The sequence below is a fragment of the Protopterus annectens genome, chromosome 4.part1 (assembly GCF_019279795.1).
Source record: "Protopterus annectens isolate FY-2018-M chromosome 4.part1, PAN1.0, whole genome shotgun sequence".
NCBI classification, from domain to species: Eukaryota; Metazoa; Chordata; order Ceratodontiformes; family Protopteridae; genus Protopterus; species Protopterus annectens.
This window is the reverse complement of record NC_056734.1, coordinates 439409852-439430563: the sequence shown is the minus strand read 5'-3', so window position 1 is coordinate 439430563 and position 20712 is coordinate 439409852. Positions and strand designations below refer to the sequence as shown.

At 42.3% G+C, this 20712-nt stretch overlaps 1 protein-coding gene across 2 annotated transcripts in view; it reads left to right on the top strand.

The window, feature by feature from the left end:
- Positions 1–20712, top strand: part of SERPINE2 (serpin family E member 2) — a 315644-nt gene that overhangs the window by 225946 nt on the left and 68986 nt on the right. For both annotated transcript variants that reach the window (XM_044070250.1, XM_044070251.1), the window contains exon 5: positions 360–558. In XM_044070250.1, coding sequence (XP_043926185.1) covers positions 360–558 — 199 coding nt within the window. The remainder of the gene's footprint in view (positions 1–359; positions 559–20712) is intronic.

Below are 20712 nucleotides of genomic sequence, written 5' to 3'. Positions count from 1 at the left end.
TGATATGTGCAGTAGCATGTACCCATTTGGGACAGGTAATTTTCTGTAATAAATCCTAAATATGGAGTCTCCTTTTTTGAGTTGTTGCAGAAAGTCACCTTGAGGTAATGGTATCCTTTAGCATGGTATTGTGTTAGTAAATATAGCATCAGGTATATGTTCAGTTTTGTTTTGTGTTGAACAAAACTGTGTACATGTCACGCTGATATCGCCATGGTGTACGGTTTTGAATCATAGGGCAGATCAGTTTGACCAAGTGTAACACCATTGAAGCTGTTGAACGTTTTTTATATATGTGCTGCTTATTTCAGAAAATTCATTAAAACTTGCTAAAACAAGTTTATATTTATTGTTGCTAGGTTCAGCTAGCACTCCTAGTGGACTCTTGTACAACATACTTGAACTGCCGTATCACGGACAGATGGTCAGCATGCTGATTGTACTTCCAGTGGATAGCAGTACCCCTCTCTCTGCCATCATTCCACATATCAGTACTAAAACTGTGCAGAGCTGGATGTCTTCCCTGAGTCAGCGGAGAGTTCAGATCATGATTCCTAAGTAAGTTGCAAAAACTTTACATTTTAAGCAGATATTGCGTGCTACAAGCATGTCTACATTCCTGGACTCAGTTGCTAAGTCTCTAATAAAAAGGCACGTTTATATTTGCAACAGTCAGCCATAAAGATACTAGTACTTTGTGTTAGCAGTCTCTTAAGTAGGCATTACGAGCATTTTCAACAGTTAGTTTTGATTTAGGCTGTTTACCATGATGGGTATAGTAAAATGTAAGTTGGTATTTTGGAGCGAGTGAACATCTGCATTGATCGAAGGTAAATAAGCCATCAGAAGAAAAAGTTTGAGTTTCACATTTTAAGTGCAACACACAGCTAAAACAGAGGTCTAAACATAAATAGACTGGGTGTATTTTCTAGTGATTGTCTTATGTATGCCTTGTTTTAGAGTCCTCTTCTCAGCTGCCATGTGTGTATTATATACTTGTTGTGTTGCTTTGCCCACTTTCTCTCTTGTTGTTGTACTGTCTTTGACTCGGGTGATAGTTTTATTTATTTATTTATTTATTTATTTAAATCTGTTGACCGGGAGTGTCCGACTGGGCGTAGGTCCATTTTCAGCGGAGGCCCAGGGAGAAAAGCTCCACAGTAAAATAAACAGACAGTAGTTACATTGGATTACATAGAGATTAACAATTTAACATAGCAATTACTTACAACATATTTACAGATGAAGAACATAGTACATCAGTAGACAACTAGAATCTTTATCTGTGAAGTACATAACAGACATTAACAAATGTTACAATGAGAAGTTCCTGCTGTATAATAAGTACTAGGCTTATGAGCATCTGAGCTTGCTATAATCAAGGCAGTTAGTCAAGTGGAGAGAAAGATAGTGGTTGGATGGGGTGGATAATATTAGAGTGGGAGTTGCAAGGGCATAGCCAGCATGTTTTTAGGTGTGCTTTTAGTAAAGTTTTGAAGTGGATGCATGATGGTACAGAGGTAATTGTGGGTGTTAGTGAGTTCCATAATTTGGCTCTGGTGCAAGAGAATAGTGCTTCACCAGCAGAGTTATTGGCTTTAGTGATCTGCAAGTGATTTTTGTTGCTGGATCTTAGTGGTCTGGTGGTGCGATAGGGTTGGAGTAGATTCTGGAGGGATGGGACATTTAGTGGATGGTTAACTAGTTTGTGGGCGAGTGAGAGTTGATACCACTGAAGGAGGTGAGGGAGTTCAAGCCAGCCCAGTTCAGCAAGTGAGAGACAGTGGTGACTACGGTAGGATGCCCCTGTGGTGAATTTGACGATTTTGTTGTAGCAGGTCTCTAGCTTGTTTAGATCACATTGCCTTAGGTTGGTATATATTGGGGAGGCATAAAGTAGGGTGGAGATAAGGTGGGAATTTGCTATTGAAATCTTTGCTGCTTTGGTGAGAAATTGCTTATTTCTGTATAACGCTCCTAGTTTTTTTGTGGACTTTTTTTATGGTCATGGATATGTGAATGTCAAATTTTAGTTTATTGTCTATTTCCACTCCTAGCAATTTGGTGTGTTCAGTTGGGTATAAAGTGGTGTTGTCTTTTGCTGTGATGTTAAAGTGAGAGTTGTTTTGAGTATGTTTGGTGGGTTGGAAGATGACTAGTTTAGTTTTGTTTGGGTTGAGTATTAATTTGGCATCGGATAACCATGTTTCAACAGAGGAAAAGGCTTCCTGTGTGACTTTTTGCAGCTGAGCAGATGATGGTTGAGTCATCTGCGTATTGTATGAGTGTGCCATGTTTGGTGGCAGAGGCTAGATTATTGGTGTAAACAGAGAAGAGTAGGGGTCCAAGGATGGATCCTTGGGGAACCCCTATGGAGACAGGTAGTTGGGGAGATATGTCATTCTGCCATACAACGGATTGTTGGCGGTTAGACAGGTAACTCTGAAACCATTTGGTGACTGATTGTGAGAAAGATAGATTATTGAGGACAGAGATAAGTTGTTTGTGTGGGACCATGTCAAATGCTTTAGATAGGTCTAGGAAAGTAGCAGAGGAGAGATAGCCATTGTTTTTATGCTGAAGGATAGTGTTAGTAAAGGAGAGTAAGGCAGTGGTGGTGCTATGGTTTGGTCGGAAACCATGCTGAGTACTGGAAAGGAGGTTGTTAGTAAGTAGGTAGTCTGAGACCTGAGAGTGTATGCATCTCTCTAGTATTTTGGAGAGTGGAGAGAGAATAGCTATGGGGCAGTAATTGGTTAGTTCTGCGGAGGGTCCGCCTTTGTGGAGGGAATTATATGTGATACTTTCCACAGTGTGGGAACGTAACTTTGACAGAGATCGGTTAATCAAGATGGATACTGGGTAGGCCAGAGCATCAGCTGCGATTTGTAGGTATTCACTTGGGAGGTTGTCTGCTGCTAATTTGGTGGGTTTAAGTTTAGTTAAGAGTTTTTTTATGTTGGAGGTAGGTACAGGAGAAAAAGAGAAGGCAGTGGGGAGATTACTAGTTGAAGGTGTGGGTTGGAGGGGAGGGGGGTTGTGTTGTTTAGCTAGTGATAGTATGGTTTGGGTGAAGTGTGTGTTGAATGAGGTAGCAATATTTTCTGAGGAGTGAGGGATGTTAGGAGGATGGGTACTGACTTTACCTGGGTGGAGGATGGAGTTTATCGAGGACCTGAATTGTTTGGGGCTGTGCTGTGAGGAGTCTAGGGCAGACTGGTAGTATTGGAATTTGTCCTGTTTTATTAGCTTTTTGACTCTATTGCGTAGTTCTAGGAATTTCTGTCTAGCTGAGGGGGTTTTGGTTTTGCGCCAGTGCTCCCAGGCTTTATCCCTGTTTTTCATTTCTGACTTAGGGGTTTTCTGTAGCCATGGGGAGGGTTGTGCTTAGGTTCTGGAAAATCTTATGGGGGCATGGTAATTAAGGATGTTCAGGAAGGTAGTATTAAAAAATTCAACTGCGTTATCTAGACTGAGATACTTTAGAGGATGCCAGTTACATTCTTTGAGGGATGAGATGAATGTGAGTGGGTTAAATTTTAGTTTTTTATGTATTTGACGGTAGATGACAGGTTTAGCTTGTATAGGTATTTTTTGAGTAGGAATGTTGGGGAGTGATCACTGAGGCTATCTGATAAGCAGCCTGTTATATATGACTGGGGGCTCTTACTGACTAGTATCCAATCCAGGGTAGTGTGCTTGCTGGAGTTTTTATTTATCCTGGTTGGTGACTGGACTAGTTGGGTGAAGCCATGAAGGTGTACATGATGGGTTGGATTGTTGCCAGAACAGGATTGCCAGTCAATATTGAAATCACCTAAGATGATAGTTTCTTGGGGAGATGGTGGGTAGACCAGCTGAGGAGGTTTTCTAGTGGAGGGATGTTTTGGCCAGGTGGGAAGCAGCATCCAATTATGTTGATGGTTTTGTTTTGGTTAATTTTGAGGTTGGTATATATTATTTCTTCATTGCCTATTTGTGGAGCTGATGATTTTAAGATCTGGATGTTTAGATGCTGTTTAAATATTATAGCTACACCACCTCCTTTTTTGTTTAGCCGGTCTACTCTTAGTATGCCCTAACCTGTAGGGAGTATTTGCTCACTGGTAATGTGAGATTTTAGCCAGGTTTCTGTCAGGATGACTATATCTGGGGAGTACAAGTCTATGGTGGCATGGAGTTCATGGACTTTGTTGGATATACTTCTAATATTTAGGCTTAGTAGAAGGAAGTCACTTGGGTTTCTTTTGGCTGTAATATGGGAGAAGTTATGGTTTCTAGTCTGATTATGAGGATTGGGGTTGGAGATGGTAGGGTCAGGGTTGGGGTGGATGTCTCCACTTAGGGCTAGTTTTGATATGCATGAGATTAGTTTTCTCAGTTTTTGAATGTGTTTGTTTATAAGGGAAACTTTATGATTGTGCTCTCTGGGTAATAGGTATGGTGGGAGGGTTACTATGTTAAGTTGTAGGGATGCTTTATGTTTGAGTAATGTAGTTGGTAGAATATGTGGGGGGTGCATAGGGATGGTTCTTGAGCTGGTGGGAGGGGAGCTGAGTGTGGATGAGACATGAGTGGTGGTGTGAGTAGACGTACAGTGGTAGTGGTTGAGTGGGGGAATGATGGAGCTTTGGTGGGATGTAAGATATGCAAGGAGAGTGCATGCAGTGAGCATAGGAAAGGTTAGCTTGTACATGTTACTTGAGGAGGTGTGATGGTAAAGGGAAGTTGGGTTAGTGCTGTGGTTGGCTATTGGAAAGATGGGAGGGGTTTGAGTGCAATAAAGGTGGGACCACTGGGGGCAGGAGGGATTAGGGGGCAGGGTGAGGAGCGAAGCGGGTAGAGACCCTGTTAGTTGCTCGTATGAGGGGGCTGGAAACAATCACAAAGCAAAGACAAGTATGTGTTAAGAAACAATCACAATTGACCAAGGACTGCTCTGAAACTGTAAGTCATTTCTTAATTTCTCAGGTGGAAAAACAGGATAACCTTGTATCAGTAGGCTACTGTGGTCATAGTTTAAATTAACAAACACACAATATTGATCAGTTATGGATACTATTTGCTAACAGAAGGGAATAAGAGAAAGTAGAAGGTGTGTGTGTGTGTGTGTGTGTGTGTGTGTGTGTGTGTGTGTGTGTGTGTGGTGGGGGGGGCTGCTTACAAGCCAAAGCAGAGTGCTCTTCAGGGGAAAATTAATATTGGCTCAAACAGGTAGACACATACTCAAAGTTAACTGTAGCTGTTTGCAGACAGTTCAGACCCGGACTGCGCTTTTCCTACAAGAATGTTAAAGGTGGTACTGCCTAGTTGAAAAGAGTATTGTATGGAATATGTGGTTGTAAGAGTATGGTATGGGACTGTTAACTCCAGCCAATGAACATTTTCTTAAAGATCAGTCTCCATCCCAACCCATAGCTGGCTGTCACCGTTAACTGTTCCATGTATAGATTGCCTTTTTATCTTTGGTTGCTCAACTGTAAACTCAGTAATTATTTTTAATTTGATAAAATGTACAGTGAATATAAAAAGTTTACACACCCCTGTTAAAATGCCAGGTTTTTGTGATAGAAAAACATGAGACCACAATAAATCATTTCAAAACTTTTCCCCACCTTTATTTTGACCTATAACCTGTACAATTCAATTGAAAAACAAACAAATTTGTTAGGGGAAAAAAATATAAAAAATAAAAGACGTATAATAAGCTGGTTGTGCAAGTGTGCACACCTTTAAACTAATACTTTGTTGAAGCACCATTTTGATTTAATTACAGCATTCAGCCTTCTTGGGTAGGAGTCTTATCAGCATGGCATATCTTGACTTGGCAATATTTGCCCACTCTTCCTTGCAAAAGCACTCCAAATCTGTCAGATTGCAAGGGCATCTCTTGTGCACTGCCCTCTTCAGGTCATCCCACAGATTTTCTATTGGATTTAGGTCTGGGCTCTGGCTGGACCATTCCAAAACTTTAATTTTCTTCCGGTGAAGCCATTGTTTTGTTGATTTGGATGTATGCTGGGGTCATTGTCGTGTTGAAAGGCAAAATTGTCTTCATCTTCAGCTTTCTAGCAGATGCCTGAAGGTTGTGGGTCAAAAGTGACTGGTATTTGGAACTGTTCATAATTCCCTCCACCTTGACTAAAGCCCCATTTCCAGATGAAGAGCAACCCCAAAGCATGATACTGCCACCGCCATACTTCACTGTGAAGATGGTATTATTTTGCTGATGCGAAGTGTTGTTTTTGCGTCAAACGTACCTTTTGAAATTGTGGCCAACAATTTCAGCCTTGGTCTCATCAGACCATAACACATTTTCCCAAATGCTTTTGGGAGACTTGAGGTATTGTTTTGCAAATTTTAGCTGGGCCTGGATGTCTTTGTGTAAGAAAAGGCTTCTGTCTTACAACCCTACCCCAAAGCCCAGACATATGGAGAATAAGGGAGATTGTTGTCACATGTAGTATACAAACCAGTACTTTACAGAAATTACTACAGCTCCATCAGTGTTGCTGTAGGTCCCTCAGCAGCCTCCCTGACCAGTTTTCATCAATTTTGGAGGGATGTTCAGTTCTTTGCAATGTCACTGTTGTCCCATATTTTCTCCACTTTTTGATGACTGACTTCACTGTATTCCATGGTATATCCAATGCTGTGGAAATTTGTTGTACCCTTCTCCTGACTGATGCCTTTCAACAATGAGATCCCTTTGATGCTTTGTAAGCTGTCTGCAAACCATGGCTTTTGCTGTAGCAGGCAACTGAGTAAATGTCAGGAAAATCCTACTAGGACAGCTGAACTTTATTTGGGGTTAATCAGAGTCTCTTTAATTGATGGCAGGTGTGTACCCAAGAAGACTGAATGCTGTAATTAAATCAAAAGGTGCTTCAGCAAAGTATTAGTTTAAGGGTGTGCACACTTAATGCAACCAGCTTATTGTACGTTTCTTGTTTTTTGTTTTTGTTTTTTTTTATATATATTTTTTCCCCTAACAGATTAGTTTGTTTTTCAGTTGAATTGTACAGGTTATAGGTCACACTAAAGGTGGGAAAAGTTTTGAAATGATTTATAGTGGTCTCTTTTTTTTTTATATATCACAAAAACCTTGGATTTTAACAGGTGTCTGTAAACATTTTATATCCACTGTATATAAGCTGGAAAAGGCTAATGTAGTTTTTGCTTGCCTTTTGCAACCTAAACTGTTCAGGGGTCTTAAATGTGTGGTTGTCAGGCCTCCAGCACCTCTCAAACCACCTCCATGGATGATGGCAGTTACTGCAGTAATAAACTTTCTTTTCATTCTTTGAGATTTCAGCTTTTGGCTCAGGGTCCTAGCCCACATGGTCATCTCAGTTTGAGACCACTGATTAAATTGTCCTTCTACTGTAATATTATTTTAAAGTTCAACTGTAGGCTCAGGCAGTGAGTAATAAACTTTATTGAATGATTTTGTGCGAGTTGCATGAACCAGTAAACTAGATTTGCCTCACCCTTTCAGCATAGTGCATTAACGCACTAGGCCACTCACTCGGCTGTGTAATAAATAAATTAAAAAAAAAATCATAAGCCACTTCAGTTTTTGCAGTGCCAGGCTTTAACAGGGTTGCAGGACATTCCTGTCTAGGTTTAGGTGAATGCATTCTACACAGGGAAACTCAAGACAATGCTGCCTCTGCCTCCACCCCACCCCCATTTGTATGGTATTGCAGTTATCACAAGTAAAACAACTTAAGAATAAAGCAGAAATTTAAAATATTTTGGAAAAAAAGTATAACAGTATTCTAATAAAATTAATACAAAGTAAATGTAGGTGCACTGGGAAGTGTTGGGTGTAATGTATTTGTTCCAGTGTAGTGATGAGATATTGCAGAGGATGCAGTCTTATCTGCTGGCACCTTTCCAGGCTGAGAGATGAAGTAACTAATGTCTCCAGTTTAGGGAGCTGCTTTCCCACCCAGTAGCTACAAGGAGTACTATCAGTGCTGGCACAGAGGTTGTCAAGAATTAAGGGCAAATAGATCACAACAGGGCCAGTGGTAGCAGTTTGGGGGCCCCCAGCAAGTTTTAAGTTGGGGGCCCTACTGAAGAGAATATAAAGTGTGACCACATTGTCGTTGCACACCTTTCCCTGTCAAGCTCATCCAGCACCATTTAATGACCACTGTTGTGTTACTACATTCAGATAATTAAGAACTGATGTGCCAAGTTACACACTGACTAGCATTTAGTTGTAAGTGTACCACAGCAAAGTAGCCTCTCACAGGTGAACGCACACACTGACTAGCATTTAGTACCAATGTTATGACAAACCCCTGTACCACAGCAAGGTAGCCACTCACGGGTGCACACACACTCACTGACTGCATACTCCTCAACTGCCCAGACTTTCACAGAATGCCCAGATTTGACTCATTTTTGGTCTGTTCCTCAAAATATGTAGTTTTCTGGATTTTTTGGGGAAAATCATTGAGGGCTGACTTCACTAAATAATGACATGTATTTGAGTTTGACTTCATATCCTTCAGAAACTGCATGTGACAACACCTTTTATTCTAGCAACTTTTAAAGTTTATAACAGCAATATTTAACATTTCTCCTGATTTTGGAACTGTACCACCATTGTCTTTGTACATATTATTTGTGCTATGAAATTGAGAGCTATGACTGACTGGCATTTAGTACCAATGTTGTTACATTGCGACAAGCCTCTGTGCCATATCAAGGTAGCCAGTCAGACAGAAGTACACAGTCACCTAAACTGACTCCCACACACAGCACAGATACACAAAGCAATACAATACAACAAGACTGAACAGAGACATCCACATAGATTCCTTCACACAGGACAGAGGCACACCAAGATAGAGAGACTCTTGTACACAGGACAGACACCCACACATGATGAAGACAGCCCTACAGCAAGACTGAAGATTAATATCCACATAGACTTCCACACACAAGAAAGACACCCACACAAGATAAAGACAGCATTATATCAAGACTGAAGAGACACACAAGACTCTTGAACACAGGACAGACACATGATAAAGACAGCACTGCAGCAAGACTGAATATTAACACCCACACAGACTCCGACACACAGGACAGAGGCACCCACCCCCATGGGACAGAGACACAAGGCCAGGACAAAAACGACTGCAAGACTGAACAGAAAACTACAAAAGACAAAGGCAGCACCACCACAAAACAGAACTGAGACCCTCCAGCATAAAGGTGGTGCCACTACAGACACTGGAAACTATTGCCCCATTAGCTTGACAAGTCTGATCTGTAGATCCATGGAGCGTATTATTATGGATCTCATAAACAAGGATATAGGCAATCTCCAAGCACATGACCCTGTCCAATTCAGATTCGTTGAGGGCAGATCTTGCCTGTTGAACCTGGTTGACTTCTTTGAGACTATCACCAAGGCCCCTGGATGAGGGAAAGTCCATACATACAGCTACCTTGACTTGACCAAGACCTTTGACACAATCCCCCACTCTGGCATCATCGAAAAGCTAACACATCTTGGCATAAGTCCCTGTCTCATCGGGTGGGTGGCAAAGTGGCTCACTGATAGGACCCACAAAGTCCAAATGGGTGCCTACACCTCCATCAGCAGACCTGTCCCTAGTGGTGTTCCCCAGAAATCTGTCCTGGGATCCCTACTGTTTGGCATCTACTTTTCAGTGGTCCAGGCAAAGACAAAACACCTGTGGCTGACCAAGTTTGTGGATGACTGTAGGTTGAGTGCTGCTATTGACTCCCCAAATGATGTTAACATACTGCAAGAGGGTCTCGCAGCAACAAATGACTGGGAAAAACATGTCCCCTACTGATTACTACATCAATGGCAACCCCATAAGCACAGACCTGTGGTGAGAGACCCGAGTACTCGGGTTGACAACAGTCTCAGATTCAACCATCATGTAGCAGCAGAGGTTAGAAAAGCCTTTACTTGGTTCATCTCATAAGTAAAGGGATTGCATCCAGAAAAAAGGAGGTTATTACCTCTCTGTACTCCTCCCTCATTAGGCCAACAATTGAGTATAACGTCCTGTTTGGTATGTACCTCTCCAAACACCTGCACCAACTGGAAACGCCACAGAAATACCTCACAAAGAGAATCCATGGCCTCCAACACCTGCCCACTGCAGACAGGATCAAATCACTATCACTCTACTCAGTATCATACAGATTGCTCAGAGGTGATCTTTGTCTCGCCTACAAAGCAGTATTGGACCTCATCTTACTAGAGATGCTCTATATCCATAAGTCTAACTCCTCGCACATTACCTGCTCAAAAAGCCTAAATCACAGTGCCATTTGTTTGTTTCTTCGCCCACTGCCACAGATTAAACCATTAACTGCACATTATATCTATATTTTCTTCTGCAGTATATTTAATTTGTCACTGCTTATGGCCACTGGTATCTGTCTCATGCAATCATAGTTCGCTATATTTTTTTCTGTTTCTCTTGAATATTTCTTTATATACTACAGACTAACAGTACTGCAGTGTATGCTGCATGTATTTTGTATTGGGTCTTTATTCACTGTGGACCATCAGTCACCACCTCCACCTTTTCCTAGTTCTACATGGAGTGAGGATGTTGTCAACTCTCATCACATTTCTTGATCCAGAGCCACTCACTTATCCTGTTTCGCAGTTTTTTGTGATTGCTGCAGGTCCCTTCTCACACCATCCATTTAGACATCCCCGTCGTCTTCCACCTTCTTCTTGCATTTCAAATCCTAGTTTCATAATTTAATTGTTTGCATCACTTTACGTTATGTTTAACTTAAACAGTTCATATTTTTTCTTCCCATTTCACACATGGGTCTATATCACATGATTGAACATTTAGTTACTCGAATAACTAAACATCGATCACTAAATGTCGAAGACCCAAAACCACGAAAGGCATTTTCCACACAGGGACACAATGCTGTTGTCCCACCTAAAAAAAAGCACAAATCAAGTGGGGGGGATTCGCCCCCCACACCCACCCTAACTAAATATACCAACTCTGAGATCGCTCCACATTGCAGAAAGGGCAAAATCTGCGTAATGGCCAAACGAGTTGTTTCCCTGCGTGGAAACTGCCATTCGCGATTTTGGGTTTTCGACATTTAGTGATCGAGCTTTAGGTGTCCGACTACCTAGAGCTTCGATCATGTAATATAGACCCTTCACACATTCCTAATTAGCATGTTGGTGTTTGTCTTCCTTCTTCCATCTATGACAATGTATATGCTTTTTGAATAACTCTTTCCTTCTATCTTTGCTTTTCTTACAAACTTCCCTTTTTTCTCAAAACATACCAGAATTTTTTGCTAACTTTTCATATTGTTCAGCCATGCCCATATACTCCTCTTTATTTATTCATTTAATTTTCTTCCTGTAATGTCCTTTTTCTCTATTCCTCCTCCTCATTATTCTTTCCAAATAAAGCTCAGAGACAGCGATAATTTGCAAAACTAACTACATATGCCCCATTTTATCTTCTTTAATAATTTTTTGGAAAAAAGTATATTTTTATTTTTACCCTGTCATTGTGATATGCAAACTTACCTTCTTGACCTGCTGGTAAATTTCCTCTCTTCATACTTTCATTAAATGCTTACTTACTGAGCCAAAATTTGCAGCAAAAACCCCTAACGTCCACAGAATTCAATGCATTGCAGGAACCAGTTGGATCGCTTGCTTCACTAACGCGGACCTGACTGAGTGCAGTTTACTGACGAGTCATTAAAAAAAATAAGAAAAGAAAAAAGTTTGTGATTGCGCTGTGATGTCTTAAAACCATCCGGATGATGATTTACTTGCATAATATAAATATGTCCTTATTACTGTTGCAATAGTCTTATCAGGGATAGTCTGCCTAGGACAGCCTAACACATACGGCTAGCATACCAAAGCCTTTACACCTTCCAGGTACTGTATGTCAGGCATATGCCCTTTGTCCAAGGCATAAGATACATATGTAATGCACAAATGCCTAATCCTGGGAACATCGTTGCCACCACTCCAAATGCTACTTCGATTTCAGTCTGAAGATCATTTGCCAAGTTGGTTCCGCTAATGAGCCTGTTAAAATAAGAGCCCTTTTGGAGTTTCTTCTATTTTTTTTCCCTTTTACATGTCATCCAGGAAGGGAAACTGGCTGTGGGAGGCAGATTTCCCATAAAGACAGACATAAGAAGTGCCTTTTTGTTTGGGTGTTATGCAAAACCATACACAGTGCAAGAGCTGTCAGGCATTTGTCCCTAAACCTTAATGCAGTTGTCTATCATCTCTTTCCATTTACCTCAAGAACCAGCTTTTAAACCTCTTGACTTTGAGTATCTTGGCCTCTGAATCTGCCCACCCCAAAAATCAGCCAGTATGGAAGAAAAAAGCCAAGAAGGTGTGTTCTGAATCTGTTGCTGTCCAACATCCTCTGGACATCCCCTTCAGGTTAGATGAAGAACCAAATGACTGCTGAGTATCTGTGTCAGTGTAGTCTGCCGCAACTCAGTTGGAGGCAGACACGGAACTGTACACCTGCACATCCATCAAGGCTGTGCCTACATCTGCTACAGATGTGGAGGGGGAACCATGGCTGATTTATCTCAGAAGAACCTAAGGGGATTCCTCCAATACTTGTTAGGGAAGAGGTGCCTGGTACTCTCACTGAATCTAGGCAAGGATCTGACCTTCCTAGATTGATTTAAGCTAATGGTAGATTAAAGAGAAAATCATAATACCAGACGTATGGCCCCTGTGGCTAAGGATCCTCATGAAGAATGAATGTCAGGACTTTACACAAGGGTTGTTCAATGCCTTTATGGCTCTGAAGGCCTTTCAAGGATCATCTGTTTCTTCTTCTATTCCCTGGTCCTCTACTCCTTGAAAGTAACCTGGAAAACCTGATTCTTCTGAGTATGAGGTGGATTTAGACTCTGGAGAGGAGTCACTAGCATACTCCTTTCAGCTCCACTCTCTTCTTGCCATGGGGTCTGAAGAGGAAGATTCACTCTCTCCTGATTACTGAATGGAAGAATTATCCTTTGGGGGTACTGTGTTTCATATGATGAAACATTTTAAGTGGAATTGTTCACAATTTTCTGACACTCCTAAAAGGCATTATGAACTATTACAAATCTCTGAAGCCTTCTGCATTCTCTTTCATTTTGGTTACCCTTTTGGATACTTCTACTTCGGCTACTCAAACCCCCTGATTCTCCTCCTCCTCCTCCTCCTGCCCCTAAAAAAAAAAAAACTGGTTCTGTAAGGTCCCTGAGGCTCGAAGTTTTTGTATAAAAGCCCTTCCTCTGACTTTGATATTTGTATTGCTACTGCTAAGCCATCCTCCTCTAAGCTGTTGTCTTCAGACAAGAGGATTTCATCATCATCCTCATCATATTCATAGATTTTCTTGAGTCTAGACCTGTCTTGTCAAGTTCCTCTCCCCACTCAGGAGCTGCACACACATGGTCTCTAGCCCATCAGCAGCTAACAGACTATATTGACATCAAGGAAATGAAAGCTCCAATTCTGGCCCTGCATGCTTTTCAAGTCCTTTGGGTTCAGGGTCCTCCAAGAATCTTTACCGACAATACCCTAGTCATGTGGTACATCAGCAAATGGGGGGGGTGCATAAAATCTTACCCATTTTGCAGGTTGGCTGTTCAACCATGGGCTTTTGCACTCTGCCATTATCTGCTTCTTCAGGTAGCTTACATTCCCTCACAGCACAGTCTTGTGGCAGACACTTTGAGCAGGTCCAGTACAGGTCCTCGTGAATAGATGCTTCAGAGAGAGGCGTTTCTGGACTTTTTACATCGGTGGGGTACTCCTCAAGTAGACCTTTTTGCCTCCCCTCTGACAACTCCCCAAGTTCTGTTCCAGAATAGCAAGTCTGCTGGCTTGGAAAGTGGACATATAATGCCTTTTTCCCTAGAGGGGGATATTATTATCCCCCTCTTTCTCTACCAAAATTCCTTTTACAAGATCATGTAGATTTAGCCCAAAGTCTTGCAAGTGACCCACTTTATGCCCAGAGAGAACTAAGCAAGGGATCTCTCATTAACCCTCAATCTCTCTTCATTTGATTCTTTGGATGATATGGATTTGATTCCTTTTAGACACTAATTTTCTGAAGACATGGGTTTTGCAAGAGGTCATAAAACCCACTACTAGAAAATTCTATTTGACTAAATGGAAGAGATTTTTCTGTTTGGTGATTCGAGCATAATCTGGATCCTTTTTCTGTGGGTATTCCTACAGTCCTTTCTTTGTGCGAGTCGCTCACTTCTGATCTGGTATATTCATCTATAAAAGCTCCTTTGTCTACCACTGACTTCACCCCTTGCTTCTAGCTTTTAAACCATTTTTGAAAGGTGTCCTTCATGTTAGCCTCCCAAGAAAGCCCATTCTTCCTTCTTGGGGCCTTAATTTTGTTAATGAGAAATTAACTCCATCTCCCTTTGAGCCTGCAGTTTCCTCTTCTCTGCTGTACTGTACTTGGAAGACTGTACTGTTTCTGACTCTTACTACTTCTAAGAGAGTCCCTGAGTTTCAGGCACTCATGGCAGTTTCTCCTTTGTTTTTTTTTCCCACAGAGACAGTCTATTTGTAAAAATCCTTTTAAGCCAAAGGTGGTTAATGATTTGTCCTTAAATCAAACAATTCATCATCCCTCTCCATAGACTACTAGTGAGAGGATTCTTCACATCTTGAATCTGCAAAGACAGCTCCAGTATTAGCTGGACAAGATGGAAGATATCAGGAAATCGGAGCAACTTTTTTGTTTCTTTTCATCCCAGGACATTGTGTTTTGCTGTTTCTAATCAAAGGCCCATTTCCTTTTGCTATTCCTTTCATGGCAAGCGGCTTTCTTCTTCTGTTCGAGCTCATTCCACCAGGGCAGTAGCCTCTTCTGTTGCTTTTTTTTCCTAGAGTCTGGATAGATCATTTAGGAAGCTGCTACCTGGTCCACACATTTGCTAAATATTGCAGGTTGTATGTCATTTCCTAAGGCTAAAGTGGCTTTTGCCAGGACCAACCTTCATGGGGGTTTTGAAAGCCTTCTCTGTGCCTTCCACCTCCCGTTCTGTCCAGTTACTTTTGCACCTTAGTAGACATTAAGAATAATAAAACCGTGATAAGGAAGGACATAGCACAGTTGTATAAGATCTTACTAAAACAGCAGATGTCCTTCTCACTGTTGCAGTATTCTGTCCCTCCCTTTTTCCCTTAGCCCTGTTTTTCTAGCTGAGGAATCTCTTTCTTTCTCTTTTTGATGTGCATGCTGTTGCTTTCCTCTTGGGTTGCTCTGGATGTTCTTCGTGTTTCACTGTTACAGTCATCACATTTGGGTTATCTGCTTGCAGTAGCCCTCAGTCGTCCTGATAAACAAAGTCTTGGGTCCTACGTCGGTTGCAGTCTCCTCTTCCGTGATGTCAGGTCATCAGGGGTATAAAACATGCAGCCGACATCATTAGATCAGTCTTTCTTGCTGTGTGGTGCCCAAAGCAGAAGCAGTTCGCAAGTGCTGGTCGGCCGACTCCTGAAATTTTTGTTTTTGAGTTTCAGAACCGAAGTCTTCAACTAAAAGCTAATAACCCCGTTGGGGAAACTTTTTCTTGCTCTAAACCGATGTCAGTAAAAGTAAATAATTGCATTTCTTGTGGAAAGCAAATACCTCATAAAGATTTTCATTCGTACTGTATTCCTTGCCTAGGCTCTGACCTCGACGTACCTCACTGTCTATTTTGTGCCTTATTTAAACCACGAACTATCCGTCGTCGGTATATATATATATATATATATTTGCTTCTAAATATTTTGGTGCTCAGTTTAATTATCCCAATATGTCTTTGGTAAGCCATCTGGCTACCGACATTCCAAACAAATGCAAAGATAAAGACAGACAGGCCGCCAAGGTGCCGGTACTCAGTGAGGCGCTTTCACAGCCCCTGCTACCTGCTACTTCAGATCCGCAGGCCTCTACCGAGACCCATTCGGAGTCCGGCATGTCGCGAGATGCTTCAACTGTGGAACCTGTGGATGTCTCTACCTTGGATGGGTCTGGAGCCGCTGTACAAGCACCGGCTTCTGAGGGTGTATTCAGGCCTACTGACTTGTATATTAAACCAACGCCATCTTCTTCTTCAAGGCCTAAAACACGAACCATGCCTAGAAAACTGACACCCAGACCACATGGTCAGGCTTCTATGCCTAAAAAAAATGATAAGAATGGCTGAAGACCTTATTACTTTAATCAGGGGAAGCCAACCTTCCCCCTCCTAGGACTGAGTTTGCTTATGATACTTCTGACCAGGATTCTGAATTTTCTGTTTCCTCTGATGACCAGGATTTACCCTTATCCACCTATGAGGATTCTGATGCCGAGGACTCTATTCCCTCTGCATCCCACCCAGAGGATTTCTCTTTTGGTGAAACCTTGTATACCCTCAGGGAGCATTTTTGTTGGGAAAGTCAGGATTTCTCTGATCCTAAAAAGAGGCTTGGGGATTTCTTACTCCTGCCCCAGCACAGGCCTTAAGCCATACCTCCTGTACTAGACATTGTTGATGATGCCTTTTCGTAATCTAGCTTGCCCCCTGACTTTACCTCCTGCTCCCAGAAAACCTGATAGATATTACAGGGTCCCTGACTCTCACAAGTTCCTTTTTAAAAATCCTACTGCGGATCCTGAGACCATTTCACAGGGACCTAAAGGCGTTAAAGCTACTACTGCCAAAAATCCTACCCCCTCTGCTAGAGACTCCAGGGTGCTGGATAGATGGGGTAAGAAGGTATACAATTCTGCAACTTTGGCCATTAGGGCCTTAAACTGCCAGTTTCATATGTTAAAGTATCAGCAGCATATTATTGGATTGCTTAAACAGAAAGTGATGTTGATTGCTGATTGTGCTGCAAATAAGGATTTACAGGATTTAATGCATTCTGCTGAACAGGTTGGAAAACATACTTTGCAATGTGGTTTTGATTCACTAAAGGCATCTTGCAGGGCTGCTGTAACTGGGTCTGTACTTAGAAGGCATGCTTGGCTTAAGGAGCAATCCTTGCCAGATCATGTTAAAGCGAAATTACTGGATGCTCCCTAAAATCAGGACCGCCTATTTGGCAACAAGGCAGAAGAAGTTCTTAAAAAGATGGAGGAAAAAGCTAAATCTATGCAAGATTTTTTACAAGTACAGCCTCCAAGGTTTAGTAGGCATTGGCCTTCCAAGAATTGATCCTTTCCTGCCTCTTCCAGACATTCTCAGTCCAAACCCAAATCCAGCAGAGCACCCAGGTTTCAGGCCCAGGGCACACACAGGTCTAAGCAGTGGGGGGACTCCACTTCCAAATCTGGGAGTAATAAAACTCCCCCTATGGTAAACTGTCTCAATGACTTATTTGTAAAACTTCCCAGCACTACTCAACTGACCGCCCCTTTGGGGGGAAAGATTGCTCTTCATGCAAAGAACTTTGAAGTCATTACCCAAGACAAATGGGTTTTAAATATAGTGTCCCAAGGATACATATTTCACTTTCACACATTACCAACACCAAGCAGGTGGCCAGATCTACCCCCAAATCAGTGGGCAGAGGCCCAAAAGTAAATACTTTCTCCCTTAAGCATAGGGGCTATTCAATTGGTACCAGAAGAGGAAAAGGGACAGGGTTTCTTATCGAGACTTTTCCTGCTACCCAGAAAAAGACCATTCATGGCGTCCTGTCCTGGACCTGCCTGGTTGGCAACACTAGATTTAAAGGAAGCATACCTGCACATCCCAATCAGGGAATCTTGCAGAAGATACCGACACTTCAAAGCAGGCTACACACACTATCAGTTATCTGCACTGCCCTTTGGCTTATCTAGTGTGCCCAGGGTATTCACAAAGTGCCTAGCTCCAGTCATTGCATTTTGCAGGCAAAGAAATATTTAAATATACCCATACTTGGGCGATTGTCTAATTCAGGCAGAAAACCAGGACATACTTTTGAATCATCTGGCTTTTGTACAAAGGGTGCTAACTTGTCTGGGGTACACCATAAATGAAAAGAAATCACACCTGGTACCCTGTCAACAAATTATATCCCTGGGAGCAAGCTTGAATACAACTTCCCAGATGGCTTTCCTCACACCCGAGAAACAAATTCACTTGACAACCTACTTCAAACAAGTGGCCACAAAAACCCTGCTATCTGCAAGGAAAATACTACAAGCCTTGGGGTTCATGGCCTCCTGCATTCTTCTAATTCCATATGCAAGACTGCATATGAGGAAACTACAATGGTATCTAAAAAGCCTATGGTGTCAACTTTCTCAGGATCTAGTAGCAATGATTCCTGTCATACCTTGCCTATGCCTAGAGTTCCTTTGGTGGGCAGAGGCCTGCCACCAAAACAAGGGACTACCATTTACACTACCCCCTGCCTCCCAAACCCTAACAGATGCATCAGACTATGCATGGGGGGGCAAATCTGGCAGGGAAGTGCATTCAGGGAAAATGGAACCCAAGTCAAATGCACCTGCACATCAATCTAAAAGAAATGTTAGCTGTACAGAATGCTCTGACAGCCTTCAAGGACCACATTCTTCCAGGACAATTAATGGTAAAGACGGACAACACCACTGTTATGTGGTACATAAACAAGCAGGGGAGTACACATTCTTACTCCCTCTGCAGACTAGCCATGTCACTGTGGAACACAGCCTTGAGCTACCAAGTGCATCTACAAGCTCAATTCCTGCTAGGAAAACTAAATACACTGACAGACAGACTAAACAGAAATCTTATGGACCCACACAAGTGGAAACTGGAACCAAGGATTTTCAACATGTTGACAAGCAAGTGGGGGAGCCTGGATATAGACCTGTTTGCCTCCCCCCAGAACTATCAATTGGAAAAATTTTGCACAAGGACTCCCCACAGACAAGCTTAGAAAGTGGATGCTCTGCTCTTCAGCTGGAAAAACCTAACAGTTTATGCCTTCCTCCTCGGCCTCTGCTCTCCAAAGTACTACTAAAGATCAACCAAGACAAACCAAGGATGAATTTGATTGTACCAGACTGGCCACGCCAACACTGGCACCCCCTCCTGCGCAGTGTGTCACTGTGGGCCTCATGGCACCGGCCTCAGACTCCTACCTTGCTGTTTCAGCAGGAGAACCAGATTCTGCACCCTCAGCTTCAAACACTGAACCTAGCAGCCTGTCTAGTTACCTAATCTCTCCTTTACCATCCCTCCGTAAACCAGTGATGAATATCATTTTAGAGGCAAGGAGGCCTAGTACTAGAAAATCTTGTGCTGAAAAATGGAAAAGATTCTGTGCCTGGAACCATTCTCAAGGGATGAGCACAGCAGTGCCCAATTTACCTCAGATTTTACAAAACTTAACTGAGATGCTTCACAAGGCCCTGTCTTTTTCCTCAATAAAAATTCACACCTCAGCCATTTCAGCTCATTATAACACAGAACCTCCCCTCTTTTCTCATCCACTGCTCAAGCAGTTCCTCAGAGGGGCCAAAAATTTAAGACCACCCAGGAGAGCTCCAACTCCAGCCTGGGACCTTAAATTTGTATTGGAGAAACGCATCCTTCCTCCTTTCGAGCCAGCTGCTACTGCAGATTTAAAATTCCTTTCTTGGAAAACAGCTTTCCTTTTAGCAATCACTTCAGCAAGAAGGGTATCTGAATTACAGGCCCTTATGGCAGTGGAGCCTTTCATCATTTTTCATGCAGACAGGGTGTCCCTCAGGACCAATCCCTCTTTCATGCCAAAGGTGGTATCCAGTGCGGCCCTTAATCAGACCATTCCTTTGCCACCCTTCTTTCCTAATCCACAGAACAAAGGGGAATGGATACTGCACTCCTTAGATGTGCACAGACAACTTAGATCCTACTTGGACAGGACTAAACCTCAAAGGAAATCTGAACAACTGCTGTTGACATTTGCTGCAGGGGGAGACTATTTCAAAACAAACCATCTCCAAATGGATAGGTCATTGCATTAATTTCTGCTATAAGCACCATGGAAAACCTATCCCACAGGGGATCAGACCCCACTCAACCAGAGTTGCATCTACCTCTACAGCCTTTCTCAGAGGCGTACCTACGAGGGACATCCTAGAAGCTGCTACCTGGAGTTCTGTACATACTTTCAACAAGCATTACCATTTGCCAATTTTCTCTAAATCCAGTGCCGGCTTTGCCACTGCAGTCTTGCAGGACCTTATAGCTGGTCCTAATGCTATCTAAATTCCTCCTCCCATACTTAGCTTTGGAAATCTACCCAAATGTGATGACTGCAACAGTGAAACACGAAGAACATAGTACAGTTGTGTAAACTTATCATAAATGTAGATGTTTGAGTGTATTCACTGTTGCAGTCTTGGTTACCCTCCCTCCAGCCCACTGACTTATTTTGGCTATACCTCTTCTCTCTTTTACAATGCTTAAAAGCTTTTTGGTTTATTTGCTTTTTTGTTGGAGGTATAACCTTGTATATTGATAGATTTAATTGCTTCCCATTTGGGGGGCACCTGACATCTGGGGCAGAAAAACTGATGTAATGACGTCTGCTGCATGTTTTATACCCCTGACGACCTGACTTCTTGGAGGAGGAGACAGCAACCGACGTAGGACCCATGACTTAATCAGGCTGACTAAGGGCTACTGTAAGCAGATAACCCAAATGTGATG